This window comes from Dryobates pubescens, chromosome 10 (genome assembly GCF_014839835.1).
Source record: "Dryobates pubescens isolate bDryPub1 chromosome 10, bDryPub1.pri, whole genome shotgun sequence".
NCBI lineage: Eukaryota > Metazoa > Chordata > Aves > Piciformes > Picidae > Dryobates > Dryobates pubescens.
Genome location: NC_071621.1, coordinates 37,590,206 through 37,617,199, shown reverse-complemented (window position 1 = coordinate 37,617,199; position 26,994 = coordinate 37,590,206). Strand labels below are relative to the sequence as shown.

Sequence of the window (26,994 nt, the reverse complement as noted above, 5' to 3'; positions counted from 1 at the left end):
AATGTAAGACTATAAGTTATGTTCTGAAACTCCAAATAGATTTCATTTCAGAATTGGAGCCAAATGCTTGCTATATGTCATTTGAACAATGACAAACACATGAAACTGGTTCTTCAAATGAGCTAAGAAAGAAGGTCCCTGCTCTATTGGAGGTGATGGCTGGCAAAGCCGTGTGTCTGGGCATTGCATATGTTCAGTGTAGAGAACGGTGTAGGACACTGACAGACAACACAGACCACTTCAGATAAGCACTGTCTGCAGCTCAGTGTAAGTGCCCTCTGCAATGCCAGCTTCTCTCAATTAACTGACCCTAATTCCTCATTTAGTATCTGAAATAAAGGTTCCAAGTAAGCATATCCTGCTTTTACACAAGACAGTGCTATGAGCCCTTGTGACTGAATATAAAGTCAAAGGTTTTATCATGTTAAAAAAATATATATATATTTCTTCCATATTAATCCCCCATTCAAAGAATTACAACAATATATGTTGCTCAACATGCAATAAAATAGTGGCTATCAGCAGAATGTCATCTCTAAATCACATAAAACTAAAAGCATATAGAGAGGAACCTAATGAGTAAATACAGAGGCATAAAATGACACCAACTTGTTGTTGTTTTAAATCACGCCCTCCAAAAAAGCACCGAAACACACTTAAGAATTTGCTGATTAAGAGGCCACATGGAAGAGTAGCAGCTACCAGAAATTTAGTATTTGATGTTAACTGGCACAGGGCTGAATCCACATACCAGCTACGAGCAAATCAAAGGCTTCCACTCTCCTCTTTATGGCCCTATTCTTTTTCAGCCAGTTAATTAATTCTGTTTACAGTCTGCTGTGATTAAAGATGATTGATTTGATCTCAAAGCATGCTGAGCCATCTGTATCCCTTCATCTGAACGTGCCAAACACAATAGTTTCCAAGTAAGGAGCTGAAGGTTGTGATCTGAAGCCTCTGTAATCAAATCAATTCGGTCTCCAGGGGCTTTGCCTTCGACCTTCGACCACAATCACCTCTGATTCTTTGCAGCCACTTGGTTTGGACTGATTTGAGTCACTACAGTTCTCTCCACTTTTACAAACTAGTTGTTTTGTCAGCATGAGTGTGACAACAATTAGACGTCCCTGTTTTTGCCCCATGCCTTTTCTCCTTCACAGTCATTCAATGACAAGCGTAAAAAGAACTTCATCTTTTCACGAAAATTCCCATTCTACAAGAGCAAGGAGCAGAGTGAGCAGGAAACAAGTGATCCAGAACGTAAGTAACCTCTTGGAGACGATGTCACATGCAGCAGCACAAAAGATGGGAGACACGCATGATGCCAGTATCGCACACATCTAGGCAACTATCTGTCGTAGGCAGGCAGGAGAGGTATTACTACTGTGACCAATGTGTGACTGCAGTTTGGATCCAGCTGGTCTTTCCATCCCTGGAAACATCATCTTCAGAAGAATAAAACAGTGACCTTAACTTCTGGAAGGGCAAATGTGGCTCCTCAAAGTTGTTGCTGCCCCTGTCATAAATCCAAACTTGTCTCTAATTACATGTTCCCAGATCAGAACTGGCTGATGATAATGCAAATGTGATTTCTTTCACAACACTAAAGTAAATTATGACATTTTTAAAAGTCTGCTCTAATCAGTTGGGTTTTTTCCCTTTTACATTCTCCAAGTTGATTGCCATGGGCAGCTTCACTAGAATAATTAAACAACGCAACAGCATTAGCTGCTTAAAGAATTAAATCAGACCTTGGAATGTGTACCTCCTCAGGCATTTACTGCTGACTGAAACTATGCAGAGAACCAGCATTATTGAAATAGATGCTTGTTCCAAGCCTCAATAAAAACTCTTTGGGTGTTTCAGTAATTCCCATCTAAATTTATCTGGCAATGATCATTTCTGGAGCTTTCCTCACGCCTCCAAAAGCCATCTCTCACGGTCACTGCGCCTTTCATTGGCTGAATTGGGGTCTAAAGTTCTTTCCAGAAAGAAAAAGCAGGGATCCAGATTGCTGAATCAACATGGTCAGTCATGGTAGTATCCATTTCAACTCCACTGACTTCTTCCTTCCTCTTCTGCGGCTGTTCTTCCTTTCTCATTGCTCTCTCTGGGGACTTCCGTGCAGGACATCCCCGGATTAGGTGACGACGGTTATGGAACAAAGACTCTGAGTAAGTTCCCAGGAATGGTCACTGTAAATCTTTTTTTTCTTCTTCTTCTTTTTTTGTTTTGTTTTGTTTTGGCTTCTGTTCCTTCTATGAGGACTCTCCACTCCTAGCATGCACAAGATAGAGTCTTATTTGTTACCCAGCTGTGAATGCCTTAAAAATGTTTCAATTGTTTTGTTCTGCATGATGATATTAAATAACATAGAGTGTATGGAGCAGGCACTTCCACTTCTGTCGTAATAACACCTCTTGTTTCTGACAGTATGTTAATGTTCCCATCATGGCAGTTCTGTAGTTAGCGTACCTACAACTCGTTCTGCTACCTAGACTGTTCTTTCCAGCAACCATCCCTCCTTCTCCATTTAAAGGGAAAGTTAAATACTGTAACTTGAGCACATCCTGAGGAGGTCAATAGAAAATGATTCTGTGCTGTTGCTTCTGCATTTTCAGCTTTTTGCATGGGAGTGTTTGCTACTTTGCTGGATTGTAGATTAGCATCTGTTACTAATGGAAGAAGGCCTTTGCAGGCTAGAGAAGACCATGCTTTCTCCAAAGCTAGTTTTGGAACCATTTCACCGTTAGCAACCTATTTTCTGTCAAGCAACCCTAATCAATTTCTTTTTCTGGTGCAGCAATCCTGCTCAGGACTTGGCATGTCAGATAATTGTTCAGAAACTACTTTGCTTCCTCAAATGTTAGACCAACAAAACTTGTATTGAGTGACATATTTGCAGCTGATTTCTATACAAACAGCTACATTCTATTCTGTATTCACATCTAAGTAATGTGAAGAAAATGCCACTTGCATGTGTTTGGCTGCTTTTCCCTCAGTTCTCACCTTTATTTTCCTTTAAGCACCACGTAACTGGAGCACCATGTGTGTGAATGTTAACACTGCATCATCTGCTGTTTTGTATGTGCTTCTTAATTGCAGGAATGCACACCCATGCACACAGCTCTACAGATTATTCCACTTCTGACTGATTTGTTGAAGGGACTTTTTAATGCTTTGACTTTAAGCCGTACATTAGCTCGCTGTTTAAAGATGAAAGCTTTATCTCTTGCATGAAGAACATTTCTACAAGCCTAGCTTTGTCAGTGATAGACAGCAAATGTCACTGCCACAGGAATTTTTACCACTCTGCTACTTTAAGTGTCATAGCAGCTCATTAGCAGCAAATGCAGGTTCTTCTGTGCCTTAAGAGAAGCAGACTGTTTCTCATCTGATAACCCTCCTGAATATCTGTGTCCTTGCAAAGGCCAAACTCCATGATATCCAACCACTTGAAGGGAGATAACTGAATGCGACAAATGGCTAAGGGAAAAGTAGCACAGAGCTATTATACAGGCTCTACTTCATTAATATTGCACCTAATTGTCACTAACAGACACATCTTCAGGCATTCCCACCCATCCAGATGTCACTGATATGAGATTCAAATGTGCTTTTTAATGACAGCTCCCACTATAAAGGATATTTGTTCTTGTTTAATAAAGTTCTTCAGGTCCTGTATCGCATATTAGTTTGGCTGTAAACAATCTTCTGACATCTGATTGGGAACAGACACTTCACATGATGCAGATTGTACCTTTCTTTAAATAATAATGATCATAGAAGCGAGACACCAAACTTGCCAAACTACATAACCCGTCATGATAGTTATTATGTTCCTGTTCACCTACCCAGACTTGTCCTGCCAGCTTCACACTGTAGCTCATATCCTGAGGCTAGACTTAGTTTTGTCATTGTGTTTGTCTTCTTCTTCAGGGCAGGGTAAAACAGATACAATATTTGGTATCAAAACAATTTTCATGTTAATTTTGTAGACTTTCAGGGTAGTGCACTGAGATTAAAGATAGACACAGGTTAGAAGTTTAGCAGGAACAGTTCCAATGCTTTCCTGATGTATGTTACTGATAGTGCAGAGTGGCAGAAGCAGACACAGGTTTCATTGAACTAGTCAAGATGTTCAAGTGGACCATAATGTACTTTGAAATTCTTACCTGGGATACCATTAACTATCTCAAGAAAAGACATAGCTTTGCTGTGACACTTACCATGAGCCAATATTTATAGCCTCTTTCTGAAACTCCTCAAGAGAGAAAGCTTTCATTTTACACATGTAATTATCTGAGAGTTTTCAAGCGATACCACTACATAGTCTTTATTTTCTCACTGCACAACTACCTCTGCATGCCTGTGGCGGTTCTTTTAAGTTTCTGCAGCTTTGTGGTGCTTGGTTATGTTCTTTAATTTGCTGTACTGTTCTTGCAGAACATGTTTCTTCTAATGCCAGCGATAGTGAAAGTAGCTACAGTAAGTTACTGCTTTCATTAGAGTCCTTTTACTTTGCGTAGCTTATTCTGTTTGTTTCTTTTCTTTTGTTTCTCCCCTTGCTACTCTTTTGTTAATATTAAGAAGATGGTTGGAGCAAATGGCTTGGAATTCAAATTTACAACCACATCTTGATCACAAAGCTATAAAAGAAAGCTGTCAACCTTTATAATAGAAGGGAGGAAGGTTGTTATTGGGGACTTATTCAGGGATGCACTCAAAAAAAGCAAGCCTGTGGAAAGTCAAGACTATTTGGTTTAGTGACAAGAAGTTTACTTGAGCAGAGTGTGGGTAGTTTCTTGATGGTCTTTTAAGAGTAAAATTACTCCATAGCTGTAGTCAAGCCTGCAAAAGGCATCCTTTTTACAAGGTCACCATTTTTAACTGCATTGCTGCATGTCTGTGTGAAGGGCTGAGATATAGTCCCAGGAATTTTGTTGAGCCCTTCATTTTGGCAGTATGGATTTTCTAATGCATATTGAAGTCTTCAAAAAAAGGTAAGACAAACATTCTCCCCTTAGACACTGCCACTGAACGGCACTGATGCCCTGTGAGTGGAGGTGCTGATGCTATAGCCTGATTGGAATACCCAAAAACGTAACCAATAGAGCTACTTCTCTGGGAAGTGTTGAAAAAACAAACAAGGCATTAAATAAATTGCTGGAGATTCAATAAATGGTGATTAAAAGCATGGGTTGGTAACTAAATCACCCAGTTGTTTATTTTTTTCAAGCCATTTGCTTAGCAAATCAAGTTTTCCACCAGTCACTCAGCACTCGTGCTGAGCACCCACATACATTCAGGTAATGGTCGGTATCATACCTCGTATTTACTAGTCTTGATAGAAGGCATAGCAGTTGAGCTCTGTTAATAAACACTGGTTTGTTTCAGTGAAACAGCTAATCTTATGCAATTGAGAAATGCTCAATTAGTTTGTATTCCCTTGTTTTGCAAAGGTTTCCTTGGAAAACAATTGCCAGAGTGACGAGAAAACACTAGGTCATCTTGAACTGCCAAGATCCAGTTCTGAATCACTTTCTTTTTAATGTGGCCTCCCCTGAAGAGGAGAGGAGGATTTTGTGTTTGAGATATAAGATGCTCTTTCCCCAGACTGAATTTACAACTGGGAATGAGTCAATAGGTTACATTTCCAAAAGTCTGCATGAGTCAGATCTCCAGGTGTGTTTATTTCAGGGTGAGCTCAGGGTAAAAGCCCAGAGGAGAATCTAGGCTGTTGGCTGAGCATATCCCATGCCTGATGAACTGACCCAAAACAACACTTAGAGGGGTGTCCAGTTGCAGCTAGACATTTGGGGGAGGTCCACAAAACCTAGTTACCAAATTTCATCGTCAAATAGGCCAGGTAGCCTGTTCCTCATTGACTGTGCAATAGCTTGAAACAAAATAAGGTGCAGGAAAACAGACAGAAATGGGTTTGGGGAAGTTGGTTGGCATATAGATGCTTGGAAGGAAAAATAGTGTAGGGGTAACACCACCCCATGCAGGCACACTCCCTACAGTCGTTTCTATCTGTGCAAGCTCCCCTCTCACCCCAGCAGCATCCAAGCCACATGTAGCCTACACATGCATCTCCTCACACGTTGCTGGGATATCCAGTAGCTGCTGACTTTTGGAGAAGATGTCTATGTGAAATCTATGCCATTCAGCAGCAGAGGAAGCCAGGTTTAGGTTATGCCAAGTAAAAGTGGCTTTAAAATCCAGGACGTGGGTCACAAAGGGCCTAATTCAATTTGCTAAGGAATTATTGGTGTGTGCTGACATGACATTTGAAGGCATGACCTTGGGCAACTAGAAATTTTGATGGCCAGCTGGAAATTACTCTTTGAGCTGGCCACAATGGTATATCAGCTCTAATCTGATTGTGTATTCAATCACCACATGGCCATGGTATACCAGCATATCTCCTGTGGGGACTTCAAGCCTTCCCGAGTCCAGATGGTTACTCCCTGGACCTCCAGGCTACCCTGTGCCAACAGTACGTGCCCTTGCCCAGCTTGTTGCAGAAAATCTCCCCTGGAAAAATTCTGACTCAGGAACAGAGAAGAATCAGAGAGAGGAGTGCAAGAGGCAGGCGGTCAGAGAGAACAGTCAACAAATTGTGAGGGCATGGAGATAAGAGAGATGAAGCCTGTCATGAAGAATCTGCCTTATTTCACTGCAGTTCTGACCTTGTGGGACTGTTGAGAGAGGACACTCCACAGTAGAAGAGCATCAGTATCCCTCATGTGGGAAGAGTAATTATCAGAGCTAGTGTGTGAACATTTCCTAAAGGCATATTCCTCTCTGCCTTCTAATTTATTTATTCCTAATGAAAGGAAATAAATAATAAATGCCCAGGATAAAGCTCATTCCTGGCAGGATGACACAACATGCAGTTATTATTGTGCTCTTCTTGCTTGCATCTGGGTAGGTGGGAACAGGGTCCAGCGCCAGGCCCTGCCACAGAACCAAGTTTGGTTTATCTGTGTTCGGAGCCAGCCACGTTGCAAAGCTGTTCTTCAGTGTCATGTAGTGCCACTTTGAGGAGAATTTGTATGTTCCAGGTGGGGCTTTAAAAGCTATTTTCCCAGTACACCCTGTGTGTTGACTTGCAAAGTCATCTAGCTAGTCTTCAGTCTGTGCACTGGTGGAATGGAGCATACTGAGTCCAGAAAAAAATTCAGCTGAGAAATTTCATAGGGAGCAAGTAGAAAACTGCTGGAGGGCTCAAGGGTTTCCCATGGGGTAGTAACCTGTGCCAGTGCCCCTTTTCTGTTTCCCAAGCAAATGAGCAAGAGCAAAGGGATTGTCTGTCCCACTGCATTCTGAATTGTTGGAAATTGAGGAAGAGTGGCTGGACAGCTACACAGCACAAAAGGACATGGGCACGTTGGTCAATAGCCAGATGAATATGAGACAGCAGTGGTCCAAGGGGCCCAGGCCAACAACATCCTGGCCTGTATCAGAAATGGTGTGACCAGTAACCCAGGAGTGTGACTGTCCTCCTGTACTCAACACTGGTGAGGCCACATCTCAAATACTGGGTTCAGGTTTGGACCCCTCACTACAAGAAAGACATTGAGGTGCTGGACTGTGTCCAAAGAAGGGCAACAGAACTGGTGAGGCGCCCAGAGAACAAGTCTTACAAGAAGCAGCTGGGGGAAGTGGGGTTGTTTAGTCTGCAGAGAAGGAGGCTCAGGAGAGACCTTCTCATTCTTTACAACTACCCAAAGGAGGTTGTATTGAGGTGAAGATTGTTTTCTTCATCCATGTAATGAGTGATAGGACCAAAAAAAGATGACCACAAAATGCACCAGGGGAAGTTTAGATTGGATATCATGAAAAATCTCTTCACTGAAAGGGTTGTTAAGTACTGGAACAGGCTGCCCAAGAAAGTGATTGAGTCACCATCCCTGAAGGTATTTAAAAGACATGTAGACACGGCATTTAAGGAGTGGTTTAGTGGTGGATTTGGCAGTAAAAGGTTAACAGCTGGACTCAATGATCTTAAAGGTCTTTTCCAACCAAAACTATTCTACGCTTCTATGATTCTACTAAACCAACAATTCACACCTTGGCCAACACAAAGAATAGTGTGTGGGTAAGAACCAGCTGGCAAGTGCCCTGTGTTCTCCTGCAGACCTTTATATTTGGTCCTGTATAAACAGGGCTGTTGGAGTCCAGAATGAGGTATTCTGCACTTTTTCTAGTGGGTCTCTGGCAATTGTTTTAATGTCTTTCTCTAACTTTTGCTTCTCATGATAAGCATCTAGCAAAAAGTAGCTAGTGAGACCTGTACCACCTGATCATTCCATGAACCATTCCAAACCGGGGGTGGAACTACAGAAAGTGACATTGAAGGCTCCTGAGAGCTCTTCAGACTGTTCTCTGGACAGCTAGTAACAGAGAGGCTAGAAACTGAAGGGGCTTTTTCTAGGAGAGATTCTGATGCATTCAGGTTTATTTAGAAAAATACCTTGCTTAAACAATTTAGTGTTTGGCTGAAGTATTGTTCATGTCTTGGGGCTGGGGGTGGGTAAAAAATCTTCTTCACAGTCTCACAGTATAACTGAGGTTGGAAGAGACCCCAAGGATCATCAAGTCCAACCTGTCTCGACAGACCTCATGACTAGACCATGGCACCAAGTGCCACGTCCAATCTCCTCTTGAATCTCTTCTTGACAGGGCTCAGATACTTTTCATTTCAAACTAACAATATAATTCAAAGTCCTGTTATGTGATCTCAAGAGAAAATCTTTTGACCACTGCTCAGCAAGGCAATAAACCTGATCTCTTCTGCCAATGCTCTCAGCACTGAGTTTGTAATGAGCAAAAGAGCTGGAGGCAACAGTGGAGTTTTCTGTGTCTCAGTAGATAACCTTCAGCTCCAGGAACTTCAAGGGGAACTGCAGAAACATTTGGCAGCAGAATTTGTCCCTTTATAAAAAAAATCAAAATAATCACAAGTATTAATGAGCCAGGAGCAAATGCTGGCCTGATCTAAAGCAGACTGAGCTGCCACACACCTGCTGCTGCATCACACTGGCCACATTAATACCAGAGCTATAACTCTTAGCAGTGAAACAGAGTTTGCAAAGTGGTGTAGAAAGTCCTGGGCTAGCAGAAAAATGTTCTTTTTGTGATAAGGATACATACAACCAACTTGGACTTATCCCTGTACCAGCTAATCACACCATGATTGAAAACTTATTTTGAGCTCTGTAACTAAAAGTGTTTTGATTTCTCTTTCAAACTAAGGCTTGTAAGAACATATTTTCTACCATGGAGTCATCAGTTTTTCTTCTGCAAGGCATGATTTTCATAATGGCCATGAATTTCAAGTCTCTCCACCCCATGTGAGCTGTAGCACTCTTATGCATATTGCAGTAAAGGTTTTTACAGCTGTCATCAAAGTTACACACACATTGCCACATCTGTGTAGCCTCATTGCGTAACTGGTGGTGATCGGACCTGGACCAGCTACCTGGAGAGGCAACACATGACTAGAAGTTAAAAGTAAGGAAAACTGCTAGAAACAAAAACTCTTACCCTCTGTCAGCAAGTCACTCTTCTAATCAGATTTGTAGACTCAGAACAGGCTTAAAGGAGTCCTGATCATTATGTTAGGCCACTGATTAATGAGGGCATTTATGCTGGCTCTTACACTCCCCAAGGATTACAGTTTTCAGGCAGACTCCAGCTGGTGCAAGTATTGAATTCTGATTCTATGCCTTCACAAGCTGTATTGATTTTAAACACATAGTGATGACAGACCACTTCTCAATCATAAATTCATTCTCAGACTACATGTTGGATTTCCAGCTTTTCATAGCTACCAACACATCTCCAAAGACCCTGTGTTTGCTCACATAAACTGAGGCCCAGCAAAGGGATTTTGAGCCAAACAGAGAGTAGGGTAGTGACTCTTCAGTGCAGTCAGTGCATGTGAAACAAAACAAGGAGCTGCTTTCTCCAAGGTCTTGTAAGTACAACTCAGGTAATCCATAAATTAGCCCAAAACCTAAAGGGGTGGCGGCAGAAAAAGAAGTCTGCTTTGACTTTCAGATCCACGTAAGAACAAAATTCAGGCAGGAGCTCCAAAATCAAACTGACTTGGCTCATCTACATGTATTTCATGTGTGTATTGATGCTACCCACCATTGGCTGTTCAGAAATTTGCATGAACTCAAAAATTCTCCTTCATTTTTCTAAAGTCATCGAAAATGTTTAGCTGTCTTCACGAGTGCTACTGTTGTGGTTTGTTTTCTTTTCACTGCCTTAGAGATTTTTTTCCATTCATAGCCAAAATCCATGGATTCTCACTGCCCAAGGTGCTCAATGAGTGTGGGGTTTTGGTTACGTGGTGGCTGCACCCCAGCAGCTCACAGCAGCTCTCCTGCCCCGTTACTCACAGGCTACGTGCAGCTACAGCAGCAGTGTGGAAGCTCTGGATGCCCTGGCAAAACACTCCGTTTTATGGATTACAGGGAAAATGCCTTATAGCTACCTGAAAGTGGGTTTGAGTCTTTCACAGACTTTCTGCCATCTGCTCAGAAAGAGCAAACAGAAGCAACACCTTAAATTCATTTTAGGGCTACCATGCTGAAAGGCTCTAAAATCCTTTAAAGAGATGAAATAAGCAGTCCTTATGAAACTCCAACTGTGCACGACCTCTCAGGGCCCGGTTTATAGAGGCTATGAGTCATAACAACTCCAAGTCATTCTTGTCTTCCCAAACAAGAGAAATGACCAACAAACTAAAAACAAAGGCAGGCAGAGCCATAGCAGTGCTGGGAAAGTGAAAGCCCCATCCTCCCACCCCTTCACCCCCACCACCCCTTCCCCTGTAATTTTACTCATCACTATTACAATCAGGGAAGTTTCTTTTTTGTTTCACCCCTCCATATTTTCCTTCTTTTTTTCTCCTTTTGGCTTGATGGAATTGTGCTGAAGAGCAAAGGATCACACTGAAATCCTACAGAAAGGGCTTTGTCTTCTTTTGGTTTTCTCTCTTTGTTTTGGCCATGACATTTCAGAAAGGTTCTGCAGATCAATATAGGTAACCTGTGCTAATTAAGCCCTTAATGTGGGTGGTAAATGAGGCTTAGTCAAATGATAAATAAAAGCCTGTGTCCTGTTGAATTTCACACTGTCTCACAACTCAAAGCCATCACAAGATTATAGCAATCCAATTATTGATTGACTCGAGAGCTCTTCATTATACTTAATACTTTATGGACTGCTTCAAAACTGTACCTGAGTGACTGATCAGAGATCATTAAAGAATACCATCTGGTCCTGCTAACATGCATATTGGTCTCTAGGGACTTATGGGGGTTTGCCTGGACACTACTTGGAAGGATTTTATTCCCATAGAGACTTGAACTTCCTGAGTCCTTTTTCCACAAAACAAAGTAGTGGAAATGGTGCAAGTTTCCCCCCATGCTTGCACTCCACGTTGGGTCTGAAGTTCAGCACTTGAAGAGCCTTCACTCAGGAGGATGTCAATCTTTAAGTCTCTGTCTATCACAGTCAGCCTCAAAGTTTCTGCAGCTCTTTCTAATGGCTTAAGCTCCAGCAAAATTGGGGTGGGCTGGAGCTTTTCCTTCACCCTCAGTCTGGTCCCAGCCTCACAAGATTTCTGTAACTTGACAGGCATGTGTGTCTCCCTAGCCCTCATCCTGCTGACAGCATGGATGTACCAACAGCTTCAGCACGTGGGCACGTCTGTCAGAGGCTGGGCAAGGCAGAGGGCACAATCTGTGCTGGCTTGTTCTGTCGGGTTCAGTTCTGTGCCAAAGCCAAATGTTTACCCACAGAGACATTTTTAACCAATAGTGTCAGAGCTATCGGTTATTTTCCTCCATTTGCTTGTCATTGTCACTTCCATGCCATTCTGCATCTGACCTGCTTGGTGAAATGCCCTTATGGGACAATGGGGACAAACTCACCCTTCTGACTTCTTCTCTCATCCTGGTGTGGACATCTAACATAGGTCAGATGACTGCTCTCTTAGAATAAGCACTTGCCTGCTTGATAGCACCTACTCTGAAGGGTTCCTAGGGACTAGCACAGGCATGAGCACTCACAATGCAGAGTTCTGAAAGTAATTCCATTCTGGCTGACACAGCAACAAGTATTTCCAAGCTAAAGACTGTGCTCATACAAACAGGTCCCCTGCACAGGCTGGGTACACGATGGCTGTGTGCCTCTCTCACGCCACTGAAAAGCTCAGCCTTGCCTCTGGGGGGACACATGACAGGCACTGAATCATTGCATCTCCAGGGAAATGGAACATCCCGAGTTCCATGTCACCCTCAAAGGCCCCAGAGAAACTGAAGGGAAAATAATCCATCCGGTGCATGGAATGTAGTGTAACATGTTTCTAGGTTCTCAGCGTTGCAAAAAGCCAAAGCTGAACACTGATTGCAAATAGGGAAGAAACCCCATAATCAACACTCCTCCTAAGCTAGGTTGCCTTGTCCACAAAAGCTGTCTAATTTCTTCCTTTTGTTAAAAATTATGTCTTCTCCTTCACTGCTTTAGCATCATTGCCAGGCTGGAGTTGGCCCTGTCTGTTCTCCCTCTCTCCTAACACATCTGCACATTCTCTTGCATCTGCTTTTTCTGTCATTGTCCTAAACTACAGCATTATTTTCACTTGAAAAGCTTTTTACACATTTCTTACAGCTGTCTAGTTTATATAGCACCAAAAAATACCTGTCAATATATTAGATACACGAGGTGGGAGTCAGCTTAAGACAAAGCCACAAAAGGCTTTGTGGGTGCAAGCTAGGCATTGAATCTAGTACAGAGCTTGTTAATGTAGTTCATTAAGGGACCAAGAAACCAGACTGCTTCAGGGTGAGGTGTGGCCCCCTCTAAATCCCCTGTACATGCACACTTGGGTTTGGCAGGAGCCCACCAGAATAAAGTAACAGACTCACGTGCGTGCAAGCAGGTGAAGAGAAGGCAATCTTGCCTGGTTTTTAAAGCCTTGGTACCCCTCTGCCTCTCTTTCTTCTGTAGTACCTAAACTGGTTGCAAAATTCCATCTGTGGCTCTTCTGAGATGAGCCCTGAACCGAGTAAAAATAAAATCACAACTTTAAACCTTTCTGAGCCTAAGCCATATTTAGCCCCTGACAGAGCCCTTATGTGGTACCAAGGATGTGACAGTGACCTAGAAACAGAAATGTCTTGGAATTATTCATGAAGTAGGCTGAAGAATCCTCCCCTCTCTCCTCTTGCACTGTTACAGAAGAGAGAACAGTGATGTGTTGGAGCTGTACATCTGCACCCAAGTCATGGTCCATATAGTGCCACTTGTTTCTCATGGCAAATGTCTGTGTTTTTAAATGTCACCATGTGAAAGCAGCGCTGTCCTGTCAGGAGTGGAGGGAGGATGAGGGTGTAAAATATGATGCTGTGAGTTTTGTGTTCAAGGAAAGGATAAGCATCAGAAAATAGCTCCTAGCTAGGTGTCAGGCTGTGAATAAACCAGGCTATGGTTATGCAGAGGAGTATTCCCCACCCCACCCCCCCACACACCCACCAAAAAGAAGTATATATTCTGAGGATAAAAATTGTTCACTTTAGGTAACCTGTGGCTTTGCCCTGCATCAGCATGTTAGAGTCTTAACAATCAGCCAAGCAAAAGAATTGCATCTTCAATTTCTATCCTTGTAACCAGCCTTGCTATCAAATCAATAAATGAAGCCTCATTGTCCATCATTGGAGAAACTCAATTGCAGCAAAGAGAATTGTGGCAGAGGAGGGAGGGGAAGGCAAAAAAGGGGTCTCCACACTTTAAAGTTATGAAGGACTTTGGAATGGTTCAGGTCAGAGCATTACCAGAGAAGAGTGTTGAACCCAATCTGTCTCTATGTGAAGCATCTTATCAAGCTTTAGCACCTGATGTGTGGCTTGTCACCTTCAATCTCTTTTCTTTCTTCTCTCATCAGGAGGCCAAGAAGACTGCATCTTTTCTTATGAACCTGTCAGCAGACAGGAAAGTAAGTTCCATCTGCTTTTCTGTCACTGCTCCTTAGATTTTTCCTTTCCCATTTTGGGGCCAGCAGATCAGGAGGCCTTGCTGTACCAGCCTCAGATTCTCTGCAGCCCCCTTTTTTTTTCCTTTGCCCACTTGGTCTATCACATGCAAGAGAAATGATGTAAGGGTCTTCCTTTCTAGTCCCCAAGTCCTAACATGCTCAGGACTCTCCCTAGTATGCTCTCATGCTCTCAGTCTACAAAAAGTTCATTTTTCATTTACTACAAAATTGTTATATGGGAAGCCTTTATTAATCTCCTTCTCAGGTGATACGTGCCTCTAACCAGGCTGAGTGACCTCACAGGTGAGCAACTGAAAATGTCAGTGCACCCACCTGATTTAATGGGGGATTCAATCATATAACTGACTAAAAAAATACTGCAGTGTTCTTTCCATGCCTCATGTCCAAGCATTTAGGAGTGATGTTGTTGCCCAGTGGCAAACACACACACCCCCCAACAGTTGTTTGACTACGCGTGCATGCCCCATCACGGAGCTCTGCCAAGTGAGGGCTGCTCGTTCCTGCCTCCTTACCTCTATCAATAAATTATTTGTCATGGGAATGTACACCTCAGTGTTCACTTAGTACATAAAGGCAGCAGCTCTGGTTGGTGTGTCTGTGGGAAGATCTGCTGTTACTGGCAGTAAGGTCATCAAATGATCCCTTTCTCTCTGTTGCTCAGTCAATTACACCAGGCCGGTTATCATCCTGGGTCCCATGAAAGACCGGATCAACGATGATTTGATATCTGAATTCCCTGATAAGTTTGGGTCGTGTGTACCACGTGAGTATGCTCTGCTCCTCGTTGTGCTGAGAGAGATGTGTCCTGTGGCACCACACATTGAGCAAACTGCTGTGAATGCAGGGTTCATGAGCTATGCACAGCTGAGAGCTCAAAAGCCGTTTTTCCCTTGGGCAGATGAAAAAAGGGGAAAGGAACAAACAGAAGCAAAAAAAGATTGCAAAGGTCTGGAAAGAATTTGCTGGAAAAAAGGTTGCCTCCAAAGCTGTGGCATCTTTGTAAAGAAGGAGCTCTCTAGCCTCTAGTTCAATTTGCTCATCAATGAATCCATGGCTATTTCAAACCAGAGAAAAGCTTGAGATGCTGATGAAATGTAGGATTATTTCAACTCGATCGCACGGCATCCATCGATAAAAACACAGAGTAATCCATCTGTGACTTGTGTGAGATTTAGGCTGCCTGATCTGGAGCCAACATTGGACCCTGAATTCAGTAGGGTGTTTGTTTCTGGGATCATTAGAGTTTGCTGTTCATTTGAGACCCTGACTGCAGTCTTACTTCATTTTGAACTATGGTCTCTGCAGTGCACCAGCCTAAAATTTCTAGAGATGAGATCAGAGTCAGCCTTATCATTAAGGCTAAATGAAACTGATGAGATGCTCATTAATTTTTTCCCACTGTAATAGGATCAGATGTACAATCTGGAGAGCATTTTGAATTGGGGGGTTGTGTATGGTCCTGCTGAAACTAAGTGAACCCCTCAGAAATCCTAATTTTACGTTAGCCTGCAAGTGTGGGTTGGAGGTAAACATCAGAAGGTATTGCTTTAAAAAGTCATCTTCATTCTCATAGCTACACTGAAACAAATGTGTGTGGCAGGCAGAGACTTGCTGCCAGGTGTGGAGCACCTCCATTTACAGGCAGAGCCAGGGCTTTGCACTGAGCAGTGCCTCACTGCAATGGGTTCTGAATGGAATGTTTTCACAGGCTCGCTGATCTCCCCTCTTCTGTGTTACGCAGATACCACGCGGCCAAAGCGTGACTACGAAGTGGATGGCAGAGATTATCATTTTGTCATTTCGAGAGAACAAATGGAAAAAGATATCCAAGAGCACAAATTTATAGAAGCTGGGCAGTACAATGATAATCTATACGGAACTAGTGTCCAGTCTGTGAGATTTGTGGCAGAAAGGGTAGGTTGACGCTACTTTTATTGACCATGCAAGATGATCTCTTTTGTTTCCAGGTTGAATCTCAGGCATGCTTCCTCTGCCAAAACTATAAAATACCTGCAGAATGGCATCCTAGTACTTACAGGCTTTATAATGGCTCCATAAGTGGAGCCTCCAACTTTGAATGACAACATCCTTGGCACCTTCTCTACCTGGATGTAGTGCCATGGATCCAGGGATGTTACACATCATATCAAGTATGCCCCAGGACAGTCTTCCCTTTTCCCTCTCTAAGACAGGTAAATGAACTCACTTTCAGAGAGGTGAATGAACAAAGCACAGAGAGATCAGATGACTTGCCTCAGGTGACACAGGGAGTCTTTGACACAAACAAGAACTGAATTAACCAGTAAGAACATAGACAACCTACTATTTTTAGGAAGTGATTTTCCTCATCTCTGAAGAAAATCCTTCCCCACAAAGTGCATTCCAGTAAAAATAAGAGCCAGCTTTGCTCACATATACCCAGAAGAATTTTTTTAGCACTAAAATAAAGAGGGTAGAGTCTGTGATCCCCCTTCCCAGATGTGCCAGGGGACTGCACCACAGAATTGCTTCCCTTCTTTTGGCTAATCTGCAGAATACTCTGCAAAATAAACACACCCTCCTCTCTTTCCCACAGGGCAAGCACTGTATACTTGACGTGTCAGGAAATGCCATCAAACGGCTACAGGTTGCACAGCTCTATCCCATCGCTATCTTCATTAAGCCTAAATCGTGGGAGCCTCTGATGTAAGTACAAACTCCTTCAAGCACTTTGCTCAGAGTACAGCCTCAGGTGGAACAGCACAAACTTTGAGCCTAGATTTTACCTGTCCTCTAAAATCAGTAATTATGGGAGGAAGTGGGATCAGTGGAAACTTGCTTTCCCTTTCTGCCATCCACTGTATCCCAGCACCTCTAGAAGGAGGCCAATGCTGCCTTTGGACCTCTCAGAGTGAGACATGTGGCCTTATGTGCTGCACCATGAAAGACTTGCTGGCAGTGCTTGGCATACTGGCTCCAACCCATGCAGCAAGTTCACTAAGAGCTCATGCAGAATGGCTCGTCCTGTGCAGCCTGGGGTGCTTTGGGGGTGTAGAGCCTGCTCACAGCAGGTGAACCAGAAGATAAACACGTGTCAGATTTGTAGGGTGTGCCTCTTTATCAGCCCTTCATATACATGGTGCTCTGTAAGGGGATAGGAAATGACCCATAGGACTGGAGAGAAGCAAACATAACACTTAAAGGAAGGAAAAAGCAGACAATAACTTAATGCCATCACCAGGCAACCTAATTTCAAAACTGAGGAGAACTCTGGAATCTGGAGAACAGTTAAGCAACTCGAGGATGATGACTGAGAGGATAAAAATGTTGTAAGGGGTAGTCAGTGTATGTGCATCAAGGGTAAACCTATCAATCTGATTTCCTTCCATGAGATGGATCTCAGTAGTTGTGTTGCTTTTTATTCTGGCTCTATGGGACACTCTCAGTAGCAGCTTAGAGAAATATAATCTTCATGATGAGGGAAATAGAGGGAATCTAGAGAGCATATGCACAATGTACTCAGCCATTGAAAAGGGCACTCTTCAAGTGGGTGGGTAACAGCAATCTTGTGTTTCCTGATCTGTGTCACTATTTGGGACCTCTTGTTCATGAATTACTGGAATGATGAAAGAGGCAGTACTTTTGTAAAGTTGGTGAGTGAGGTGGCAAGCACTTTGGAGGATAAGATTAGATCTCAATGTAAAATCAGTAAGATGAAATTCAGCATAGACAGAGTAGAGAAAATTAAATGCATGAATACAAGCAGGGAATAATTAAGCTACAGCACTACAGAAAAGCATCTGGTGGTTGGGATGGATCACACAGGAATATGAATGGATGGGTAATGCAGTTGCAGAAGAGAAAACTGCAGCCATGGGCTGCAGTTGTGTAAGGACACAAGAGACAGATAATGATCTCCTTTTTAACTGGGTGTGGATGAGGCTTCAGCTGAAATGGTGATCTGGCTCTGGGTTCCATCACGGGGCTGGAGACTGCTAACATGCCCCATCCCATGACCTAGTGCACATTCCCTCTGGGCCTGCTTTTTTGGTGATGAGATAGCTGAATGTCCAGTTACATTCTGTGGACTGAAGCTCAGCATGTGCTATCTGCACAGCCCCACCCTGACCGACACCATCCTGGGCTGGGTGAATTCTTGGCATGTCTTCCAGCCCTGCCATTCAGTTATATCTTGATTATCTTGCTGCGTAGAAGGGGGAGAGCGGTCTGATAGCCTGCATTGCACACCAATTGCTTTAAGACAGATTTAACCTAACATTTTTCCATCAATACAATATTTCCATTATTTGTTCAATGCTGACATGGCACCTGGAGTGATAAAAATATAATTAATTGATTAATGAAAAGTGGCACTTGCTCTGAAAAATACATTGGGCAGAACCAGATATGTGACAATAACATGAAGGTTTCATTGATTTGGTGCAAGAACAGCAAATCCCTGAAAAGACTTGGCTGGAAAATGTTATGAAGATGCAAAATACTGTGACAATCAACCTGTTGTTAAATCACACCCATGCTAATATTTCACTTAGGACAGAACAGGCAGAGTTAGAAGAATTTCCCTTCATGATCTAAATCAAAAGGTGTCTGTTCTCCACTCTCCAAACCCAAACCTGCCTCAGTGCTGGCAGTAGGGTAGGGACAGTCAAAATAAAAGAGATTGTATGACATTGACTTCTTTGTTCTGCAGATACTCTGTGGAAGACATCCTCAATTAGAAATATAAAGTTCCATGGGACAGCAAAACTCCTAGCAAACTAGTATCAGCACTAGCTTGGGACTTTTGGCAGTAATAGGGCACAAATAAATGATGGAAATACAATAGAAGTTGGTAGGGGGGGGAAGAAAAGAAAGGGGGAAAAAAGAGAGAGAGAGCTACTTCATTAATTCAGGCATTCTAAAGTAGTTTATCCCCTGCAGCATGCTCTCCACAAGTAATCTTTTCATCTAGTTAATCTATCTAATGTGTATTTATCTGCTCAAAGAGCACCTAAAATTAGTGTCTAACAGAAATGGGAAGTCCTTTAATGCAAACAGCATTGTTCTTTTTTATTTTTCAATAGTCCTGAGACTAACTCTGACACAATTCTGAGCCCCTTGCTTGTGAAAATCATTTCATTTAGTGACAAAGCTGAGTCGCTCAGGCTGAACAGATGTATACTCTGATGTAAGCTGCAGTGAGTTGTAGGGGGTGCATAGATGAACCAATCTACTCCCTTTCCAGTAGACACTATTACTGTAATATGGAGAAGTTTAACATGGTAAAGCAGTGCTCTGTGGGCACAGAAAGAGGACCTTTTAATGACAGCATAACTGTGTTCAGTCTTTTTTATGGATGTAACTACCACCACACAAATTATAGGCTTACCTGCCATAACTATTACTTCTGCTCATGTTGATTAGTTAAGAGTTAGTGTAATAGCAAGGTAAAACCATGAGAGATAAAAAACTGTTAATCAGAAGGTGTAGAGAAACAAAGTCAAAAGCTTTAACTTGTGGCCAAATTAGCACTTAAATTTGAGGGTTGCAATCATCATTTATGCACATGTTCCTTTGCACCCATCTAAGTGAAAGGAGCATAAACTAAGCTTTCACCTCCCCTTGAAACTTGGTTGTGGCTGGTTCTCTGGAAATAAAAGCTCATGACGACAGCAGTGCAAGGCCATAAAGAGCTGTTGGATGTAAAAGTAACCAGCATGCATGACCTGAGCTGGGTATCTCCTCAGCCTGCTTTCTGCAATTAAATTCAGACCTAGTAATCAAATTACTGCAAACAAACTTCTCCCCCTTCCTTCCTTTCCCATCTCTGCGTAACTCCACCTCAAAGGTTTAATGCCAGAGGGGTCCCTGTGGATACCTCCGTTGGTACCACTCAACTGGTCTGTCCCAGAAAGACAGTAGTGGGATCATGGGGATGAGAGCTGGATGTCATGGAGAGACTTCACTGGGAGAGGAGAAAAACATGCCTGAAGGAACAGCTTTTTGTGAGCATTTTGCATTTACCAGCTGTGCAGGTCCCTGGCTAAGAAACTGGGGGGGGAAGTAGAAGGGACTGTTGTTTGATGGATCTTTTAATTCACCAGGAAAAATGGACATCAAAGTCCTAGCCATTCTCTCTCCCCTCCTGAAGGCATCAGGCATGACTCCAACTAGCAGAGGTTTACACCCCAGGCAAATCTATACCCTGCAAGCAGAGTGCAAATTTCTGCTCATGTTAAAGCATTTGTTATTTTGAGTGCTTCTTTATTTTTTTCAGTTGTATTTTCTCCTCTGATATTGAAGGATATTGAAGATGACTCCTCAGAAATTTACCAGAAATAGATCTGGAAGGAGGAGGATATTGTTGGCACTAAAATATTGCCAGTGTCCTTAAGATGAGTTTAAATGTTGAGTTTGCATAAGACTTTGTAATGGTTATGTCCCACTTCTAGACAGAGTGTTGGTTCAGTCTCCTCAAGACGTGTTCAGGTAGGCAGAGCTGGTGAGAAGCCTTCCTGATCTCAGTCAGGTAACAATCATTCCAATAAAGAGAATCAGTAGTATTACAAATGCAATGCATGACCCAGCATGACACAGCCTGGCATATAGGAAACTCTTCATATAATCCAGAAATAACTCTCATACATTCTTCAAGAAATCCTTCTTAGCCTTCATTTTATAAACCTGCTTTCTGCACTGCATTGGTGCTCCCAGGGAAGTCTAAGCAGTGCTCCCACCTGGGTGGTTAGTCACACAGATGGATAGAACAGAGTAGAGTAGAGTAGAGTAGAGTAGAGTAGAGTAGAATAGAATAGACCAGACCAGGTTGGAAGAGACCCTCAAGATCATGGCATCCAACCCATCCTCCAACACCACCTAATCAACTAACCCATGCAACCAAGCATCCTATCAAGCCTGCTCCTGAGCACCTCCAATGATGGTGACTGCACCACCTCCCCAGGCAGCACATTCCAATGGGCAATCACTCTCTCTTTGTAGGATTAAGTTGTTTCCAGAAATCCTGTTGCATCCTGAACATTTTCCAGGGTGTTTTCCAGAAGCCATGCAGGAGTTAGCTGTAGCAACTTCAGACTGTTGTGTACACCACAGATCATTTTTTATGCACCACCATGCACATAATTTCCCATCTGCATCACCTATGTCATACTGCACACAGTCCATTGCCACACATGACTCAGTGCAAGGCATAAAGTCAGATCTATGCAGAACACAAGATGCTCCCTTCCCTTGCTTTCCTAGTTGCCTCAGAAAGTTTCCATCCTGCTCTAAGAAAGATGAATCCTTGCTTGAACAAGCACACTCTCTTTGTTATTGCTAATTGACTTGGCTGTCTGCAGGCTGATAGATGTAAGGCACTGAATGAGTATGAACTTGATTCCTTGAAAGTATACAGTGGTATTAAAAGCTGAGCATGCCTGGGCAAGACAATTCATTTCTTCATGTTATTAAATAATGCCTCTGTCAAAACAGAAATGTTCCACCAAATAATAAAACCTTGGCAGGAACAAGATGTTGCTGACACTGTGGGTCTGCATGCCTGGTACTCTGTGTATTTTTTAATCTACAAGACACACTTGACTGGGCAGCTCTATAGTTAATCACAAAGCACTGCAAAAGAGAATACAGATTAAAAACTCATCTTAACTCTTCCTGCTGGAAAGATAGTTTGATTTCTCATGATTGTCTGGAATTCATACCTGCACCTGAGTAGATATCGCTGGAAGACATGCTGGGTTCCTCTGGGGACTTCCCTGCAGGGATTACAACCACTCCTCCTCCTACAGGGTCAGGAGTCTCACTGTGCTGAATCCTGCCATTAATCATCTTTTCATCTCCATCAGCTCAGCCTCAACCAAAACATAACTTCCATTTCAGCACCTTGGACAATCTCGTTCAGAGACAGCCAGCTGTGGGCCTAGGAGATAAGGAGGTTCCTGAAGGAGTTTCAGCTCTGGAAGCAGGAGTGCTCTGAGTGCCCAGACTTTAAGACCTCCTGGCTCCCAGACTTGTCTGTGGCTTCCTGGTACCACAAGTCTGTCTCAGTTAGCAGTTACCGGATTTGCAGCTCGTATTTCATTGGGTCCTGTAGAGTGGTGAACCCAAAATCAAAAGTTTTGCAGAGAAATAGTCTGGGGAAAGTTCTGGAAAACTATAAAAGAATCAATTTACACTGAAAATCCTGAAAGTGCACACTAGCCTGCTTCTGGTGCCATTTCCAGCCCATCTGTGTCTCAGGTGAACATACCCTTTAGAAAAGTCTTCTAAATCTAAACTTATTGATGACTTCCTCTGACTTTGCAGGGAAATGAACAAACGGCTCACAGAGGAGCAAGCGAAGAAAACCTATGACCGAGCAATTAAACTAGAACAAGAGTTTGGAGAATATTTTACAGGTATGGTATTGAAAATCATTTTTTTACCAAGGTATAGCTCCTTTTTCCACAACAACCAGATCAGCTCTGCTTCTAGCCTAGAGTGCATATCCAGTGTAGTATGCTCTCAGTAAGGACTCCTAGCTTGGGTCTGTTATTTGCCTTAATACTCAAGGGCAGTTGATGCATTCATCTCCTCGGGAGTTTGATGCTCTGAGGGAATAAGTTTGCATTAATCTGAATCTTTTCCTGGCCCCAAAATGCTTTTAATGAAGCCAGCAAAAATGTTGCATCATGGAATTTGTGCAGACCAAAGATTTCCTCACCAGCCTAAGGCAAGAGCTCAAGCTGTGGATCACGGAGGGAAAAGAGAAAGGCATCTCCTTCCTCACCTGGTAAAAGAGCAAGATTTAAGAGCTGCTCTGAGCCCCAGCATTTCCTTTAGGCAGGTTGAGGCTGTTCCCTGTTCAGGAGACTTGTATTTGAGGCTAACACTCACAAGTTCCCAGCTGTCCCTCCACGTGCTAACAGTGCACATAATCTGAACCACAGTTCTAGATTTCTGCTGCAGGGACCAGGAATTTAAGGGTATAGACACTCTGCTTTGTTCTTGCAGTTGCTTTATCTTCTGTCAGTTTGAGCCTGATCTAGTTAACTTTTGCAGCCCAGACTGAGTTTGTTGTAACTAGGTCAGGGAAAGAATAGGTTGTAAATCTGCTGCTACTCACTGCTCAAGGAGTTTCTAAATTTAATCTAAAGCCTGAGTTGCCACAGTGTGAATCTACCGTGCTGCCCTCCCTTAGGACAGAACTGCTGGCTCTCTAAACTAACCCAGCTTAGTGGGATGGGTCTCTGTCGTGGGAAGGTGCCACTGGTTTGAACTTGGTTGCCACCCACAGGGTGGATGACTTTTCCATAATCATCATCCCAGTGTTCTAGTATTCCTTTATCTATGAGTGCAATGAAAATCTGCTGACGCTGGACGCTGTGGGATAGATCAACTGAAAGAAGTATCGATGTGTTTTCTTACTGCAGCTATTGTCCAAGGAGATAGCTTAGAAGATATATATAATCAATGCAAACTTGTAATTGAAGAACAATCTGGGCCTTTCATCTGGATTCCTTCAAAGGAAAAATTATAAATTAGCCACTGCACCTCTGATTACGGCGGAAGAATATTTAGAAGAAAACTATAATATACTATTTGGAGGCTTTCCTGTTTTTGTTGCATTTATGTTCTTTGCAGTCAATGTGAATTTTGATGAATGTACAACACAAAGTGTTTGAAGCCATGAAGGACACTGATGGGTCAAAGGGTAGGAACAAAAAGACTTCTACCATGTTGTGTGCTCAGAGCACGAGTTGTAGGTACAAACTTTTGACATGGAGACTCTCTGCCAAGGGGAGCTAGCCACCTCCTGTGCCCATGTGGACATTTTGATCGATTTCAATGGCTGAGCTCAGTGTGTTGATTGCTTTAAAGAGAAGTTCCCAGCTCTTGAATCTCATATAGGGCTTGATCCTGCAAGGCGCTCAGCACTTGACCCCAGTTCCTACACAGGTAGCCCGTTGACTTGGAGTCACTTGTGACCCTACCCTATGCCGTTCAGTCCCATCAGATCCAGTAGGACTATTCGTGTGCTCAAAGCTAAGCACGGGCTTAAGCATTTTGCTAGATCAGGGCCACATGCACCTTGCAAAATCAAGCTCAGAGTACTTGGTCCGCTTCCTACTGAAGTCACTGGTCGGATGCTCTTTGACTTGACCGGGAGGTGAGTCCGAGCCTAAGCTTGTCGTTGCACATTTGTAGTTGGTACACCTCGACTTTGGTAACTATGCACATCTTTTAATTTCTGAAACCAAGTCAAGCATTTCTTTTTCTCCCCTTTGGAAACACTATTGTGTCAGGAGCTAACAGCAGTGTAGTGTATTTGGATGGAGTTGCAGGGTGGGAGAGGACGGATGGAAGCGTTTCACATCACACACACGTGCACGCAAACACATTCACACGTGGAAACACATCCGCGAGGATGCACAGCACCTATGCTGACGAGGAGGGATACAACTGGGAAAAGCTTTAACATTTTTGATTGTCTATTTTATCATTTATATTGATAGAAGGCACTTAAAGATGGAATAATTTATAAAAATAAAAGTATATTGATGTATAAAAAACTAATTTCTATAGGTAAAAATGTTTTTGTGAGATATTTTGTAAAGATTAATTAATTGAAAGATTAACTATTTACACCCTTGTGTGACTGTAAAATGTAAAGAGGACCATCAAGCTGCATTATCCTTTTTTCAAACCAGATTCTCTATTATTAATGACAAGGAAAATAACTCCTGAAATTGTAGTTGCCAGCTTGTTCTTCTCTCAATTTAATCTTCTCCCTTGCCTCTATTTAATCACGATGAACACCGTTGCGGAAAGATCTCTTGAACTTAATGCCCTGTAGGACCTTTTCTGAACACAGAAGGATAATGCATCTTTGAACTGAAACAGGTAATTCTTCAGAAGCAAAATGTCAGTGCTTGACTGTAGTTAATTATTTCTCTCTTGGAGGGGGAGTCACGCTTCACCCTACAATGTTGTATGATTCGTCCCGTTTCTTTAAAGGAAGCACCGAAAGCATTGGATCTTTCCTCTCTTTGTAGACAGGCAGGTCACCAACTAAGCTGTATCTTCATTCATTTCACAGTCCACAAGGGTCTTAAAAGCAAAAATTGAGGCAATGGAGATTGTGAGGGATTTGGGGAAAGTCTGTGGAATTGCAGTTTGGGGTGCATGGAAAGGGAGAGCAAGGTATTTTTATCTCCTTGTACGTCGCCCTTCCTGTGTGTGCTGATGCCATTCTTCACTCTGCCATACAAGGGGACAGCTGTAAGAGGTACTATGACAGGAAACTGAATTACCTTTGCTGCTGCTGGACCAAGTTTCTATAAAGCCCACACTCTCCTGCCCGCTGCGTCGCAGGAGTCCAGCGCTGAGCTGGTGGCTACAGTAACCCTAATAGTGAAGGCTGTTTAAGGGCAAACGCTAAACAGACTCCTTGGTTACTTGTCTATGGGAAGCTTAGGTTCCTGTACCCTGTCAAGCTGCCAGGTATACCCAGCCAGCCTCCGCCCGCAGCGTGACGAGCTGGATGCTTGCAATATAGCCACCAGCAGTGACAGGGTCAAAAACATGGGCATCTGGGTGGCCCTGAGGTCGCCTTTCACTTACTGCCCTGCTATGATAACTCGGAGAAGTTCACACTTCTTTTAGCACTACTTTTCTTGCCTGGCCAGCGCAGACTTATAAAGAAGGGTTTCAGTTAAGTCTCCGAAAGAGCTTTGTCATCAGAAGGGCTAGACTTTTTTTTTTACAAAATATAACTGAATGAAAGCTTTGACTTTGGATAATTCTGCAGAAATCCACAGAGTGACCCCAGATCTTCGGGAGCCGTGGAGTTTTTTCCATGCTGGCAAAACACTGTTGCCACGGGTTGGGGAGTAGCCCACCAGACCTGGAAACCCAAGTATCCTAAAGCAGGAACTTCATTCTAATTCTCAGCTCTGTTTTTAAGCAATCAGTCACATCTGCTTCTTTGTTTCTTAGTTCAGCATGCAGCCCTTTATGGTACTATCCTACTAGTAACTGTTTTGCTTTGTCATGTGCTGTGCTTTATGGTGAACAGTAACACTATGGCTGAGTACAATCAATTTTTCCATCAGTCCTTGGTTACTGTAGTAACATTATTTATTTCCCCCGTCTGTTGTTTGTGCTTCCAATTTAGAGTTGCCATTGCACTTCTCTTTTTATTTTGTTTTTGTTTCCTTTCCCTTTTTTTTTTTTAAATAAAACATGTATTTAAAAACAAAACACCGAGAGAAGCAGTGAGAAGTCTTATTTAAATCCCTGAGGACTTGTACTCCCATTTGTTTTGTGCATTGACATTTTATGTTTCGTGTTTCAGCATCCTCAGAGCTGCAGTTCATTTTTGCACTGCAGCTGTTCAGATCATACTGGGTGGTAGTGGGAGGAGGAAGAGCAACATAAGGAAAATTATATTTGGTGAAAAAAAAGAGAGAGAAGTCCAAACTCACAACCCACAGCAGCTGGCACCTGAGACCATATTGGTGCTAGCACAGCTTAGCATAATCAGATTCCTTTTGTGTCCATGTGAAGGAATTGCGAGCATCTCAACAGGAGACAATGCAAATGCTAGACCCTTTAGGAAAAGTGCCAGATCACACCCCTGGTGCTATTTCTCATGTTCTGGCACAGTGTGTAGCACCGTAGGGTCTAAGCAGAACCAAAATTATCACATCTTTTTTGTCCACCCATGAATGATCACAATGCCATCTTGCTAGCTTTGTGCAGATGTGCAATACTGCAATCTCTTTATTTCTTCTTGCCACAAAACACCTTCCATGCACTGACTCATTGAGAGCTTGCTAACAGGGCTCAGTGAAATGGCACTTTTTAACTGGTCTTACAGTTTGACCACCAACCTCTGAAAGAGCTTCTTTCTCGCTGAATTTCCCCTTCCTGCAGAG

At 42.8% G+C, this 26,994-nt stretch overlaps 1 protein-coding gene across 7 annotated transcripts in view; it reads left to right on the top strand.

The window, feature by feature from the left end:
- DLG2 (discs large MAGUK scaffold protein 2) overlaps positions 1–26,285 on the top strand; it is a 1,098,948-nt gene extending 1,072,663 nt beyond the window's left edge. For 4 of the 7 annotated variants that reach the window (XM_054164550.1, XM_054164553.1, XM_054164552.1 and 1 more), the window contains 7 exons: positions 2,129–2,174; positions 13,970–14,020; positions 14,742–14,843; positions 15,822–15,994; positions 16,656–16,765; positions 22,382–22,473; positions 23,488–26,285. In XM_054164550.1, coding sequence (XP_054020525.1) covers positions 2,129–2,174; positions 13,970–14,020; positions 14,742–14,843; positions 15,822–15,994; positions 16,656–16,765; positions 22,382–22,473; positions 23,488–23,594 — 681 coding nt within the window. In that variant the 3' untranslated portion in view covers positions 23,595–26,285. Of the gene's footprint in view, positions 1–1,160; positions 1,261–2,128; positions 2,175–4,446; positions 4,489–13,969; positions 14,021–14,741; positions 14,844–15,821; positions 15,995–16,655; positions 16,766–22,381; positions 22,474–23,487 lie in introns of all 7 variants that reach the window. The other 3 variants (XM_054164551.1, XM_009898684.2, XM_054164548.1) reach the window with 2 other exon arrangements.
- Positions 26,286–26,994: the final 709 nt, after the last annotated feature.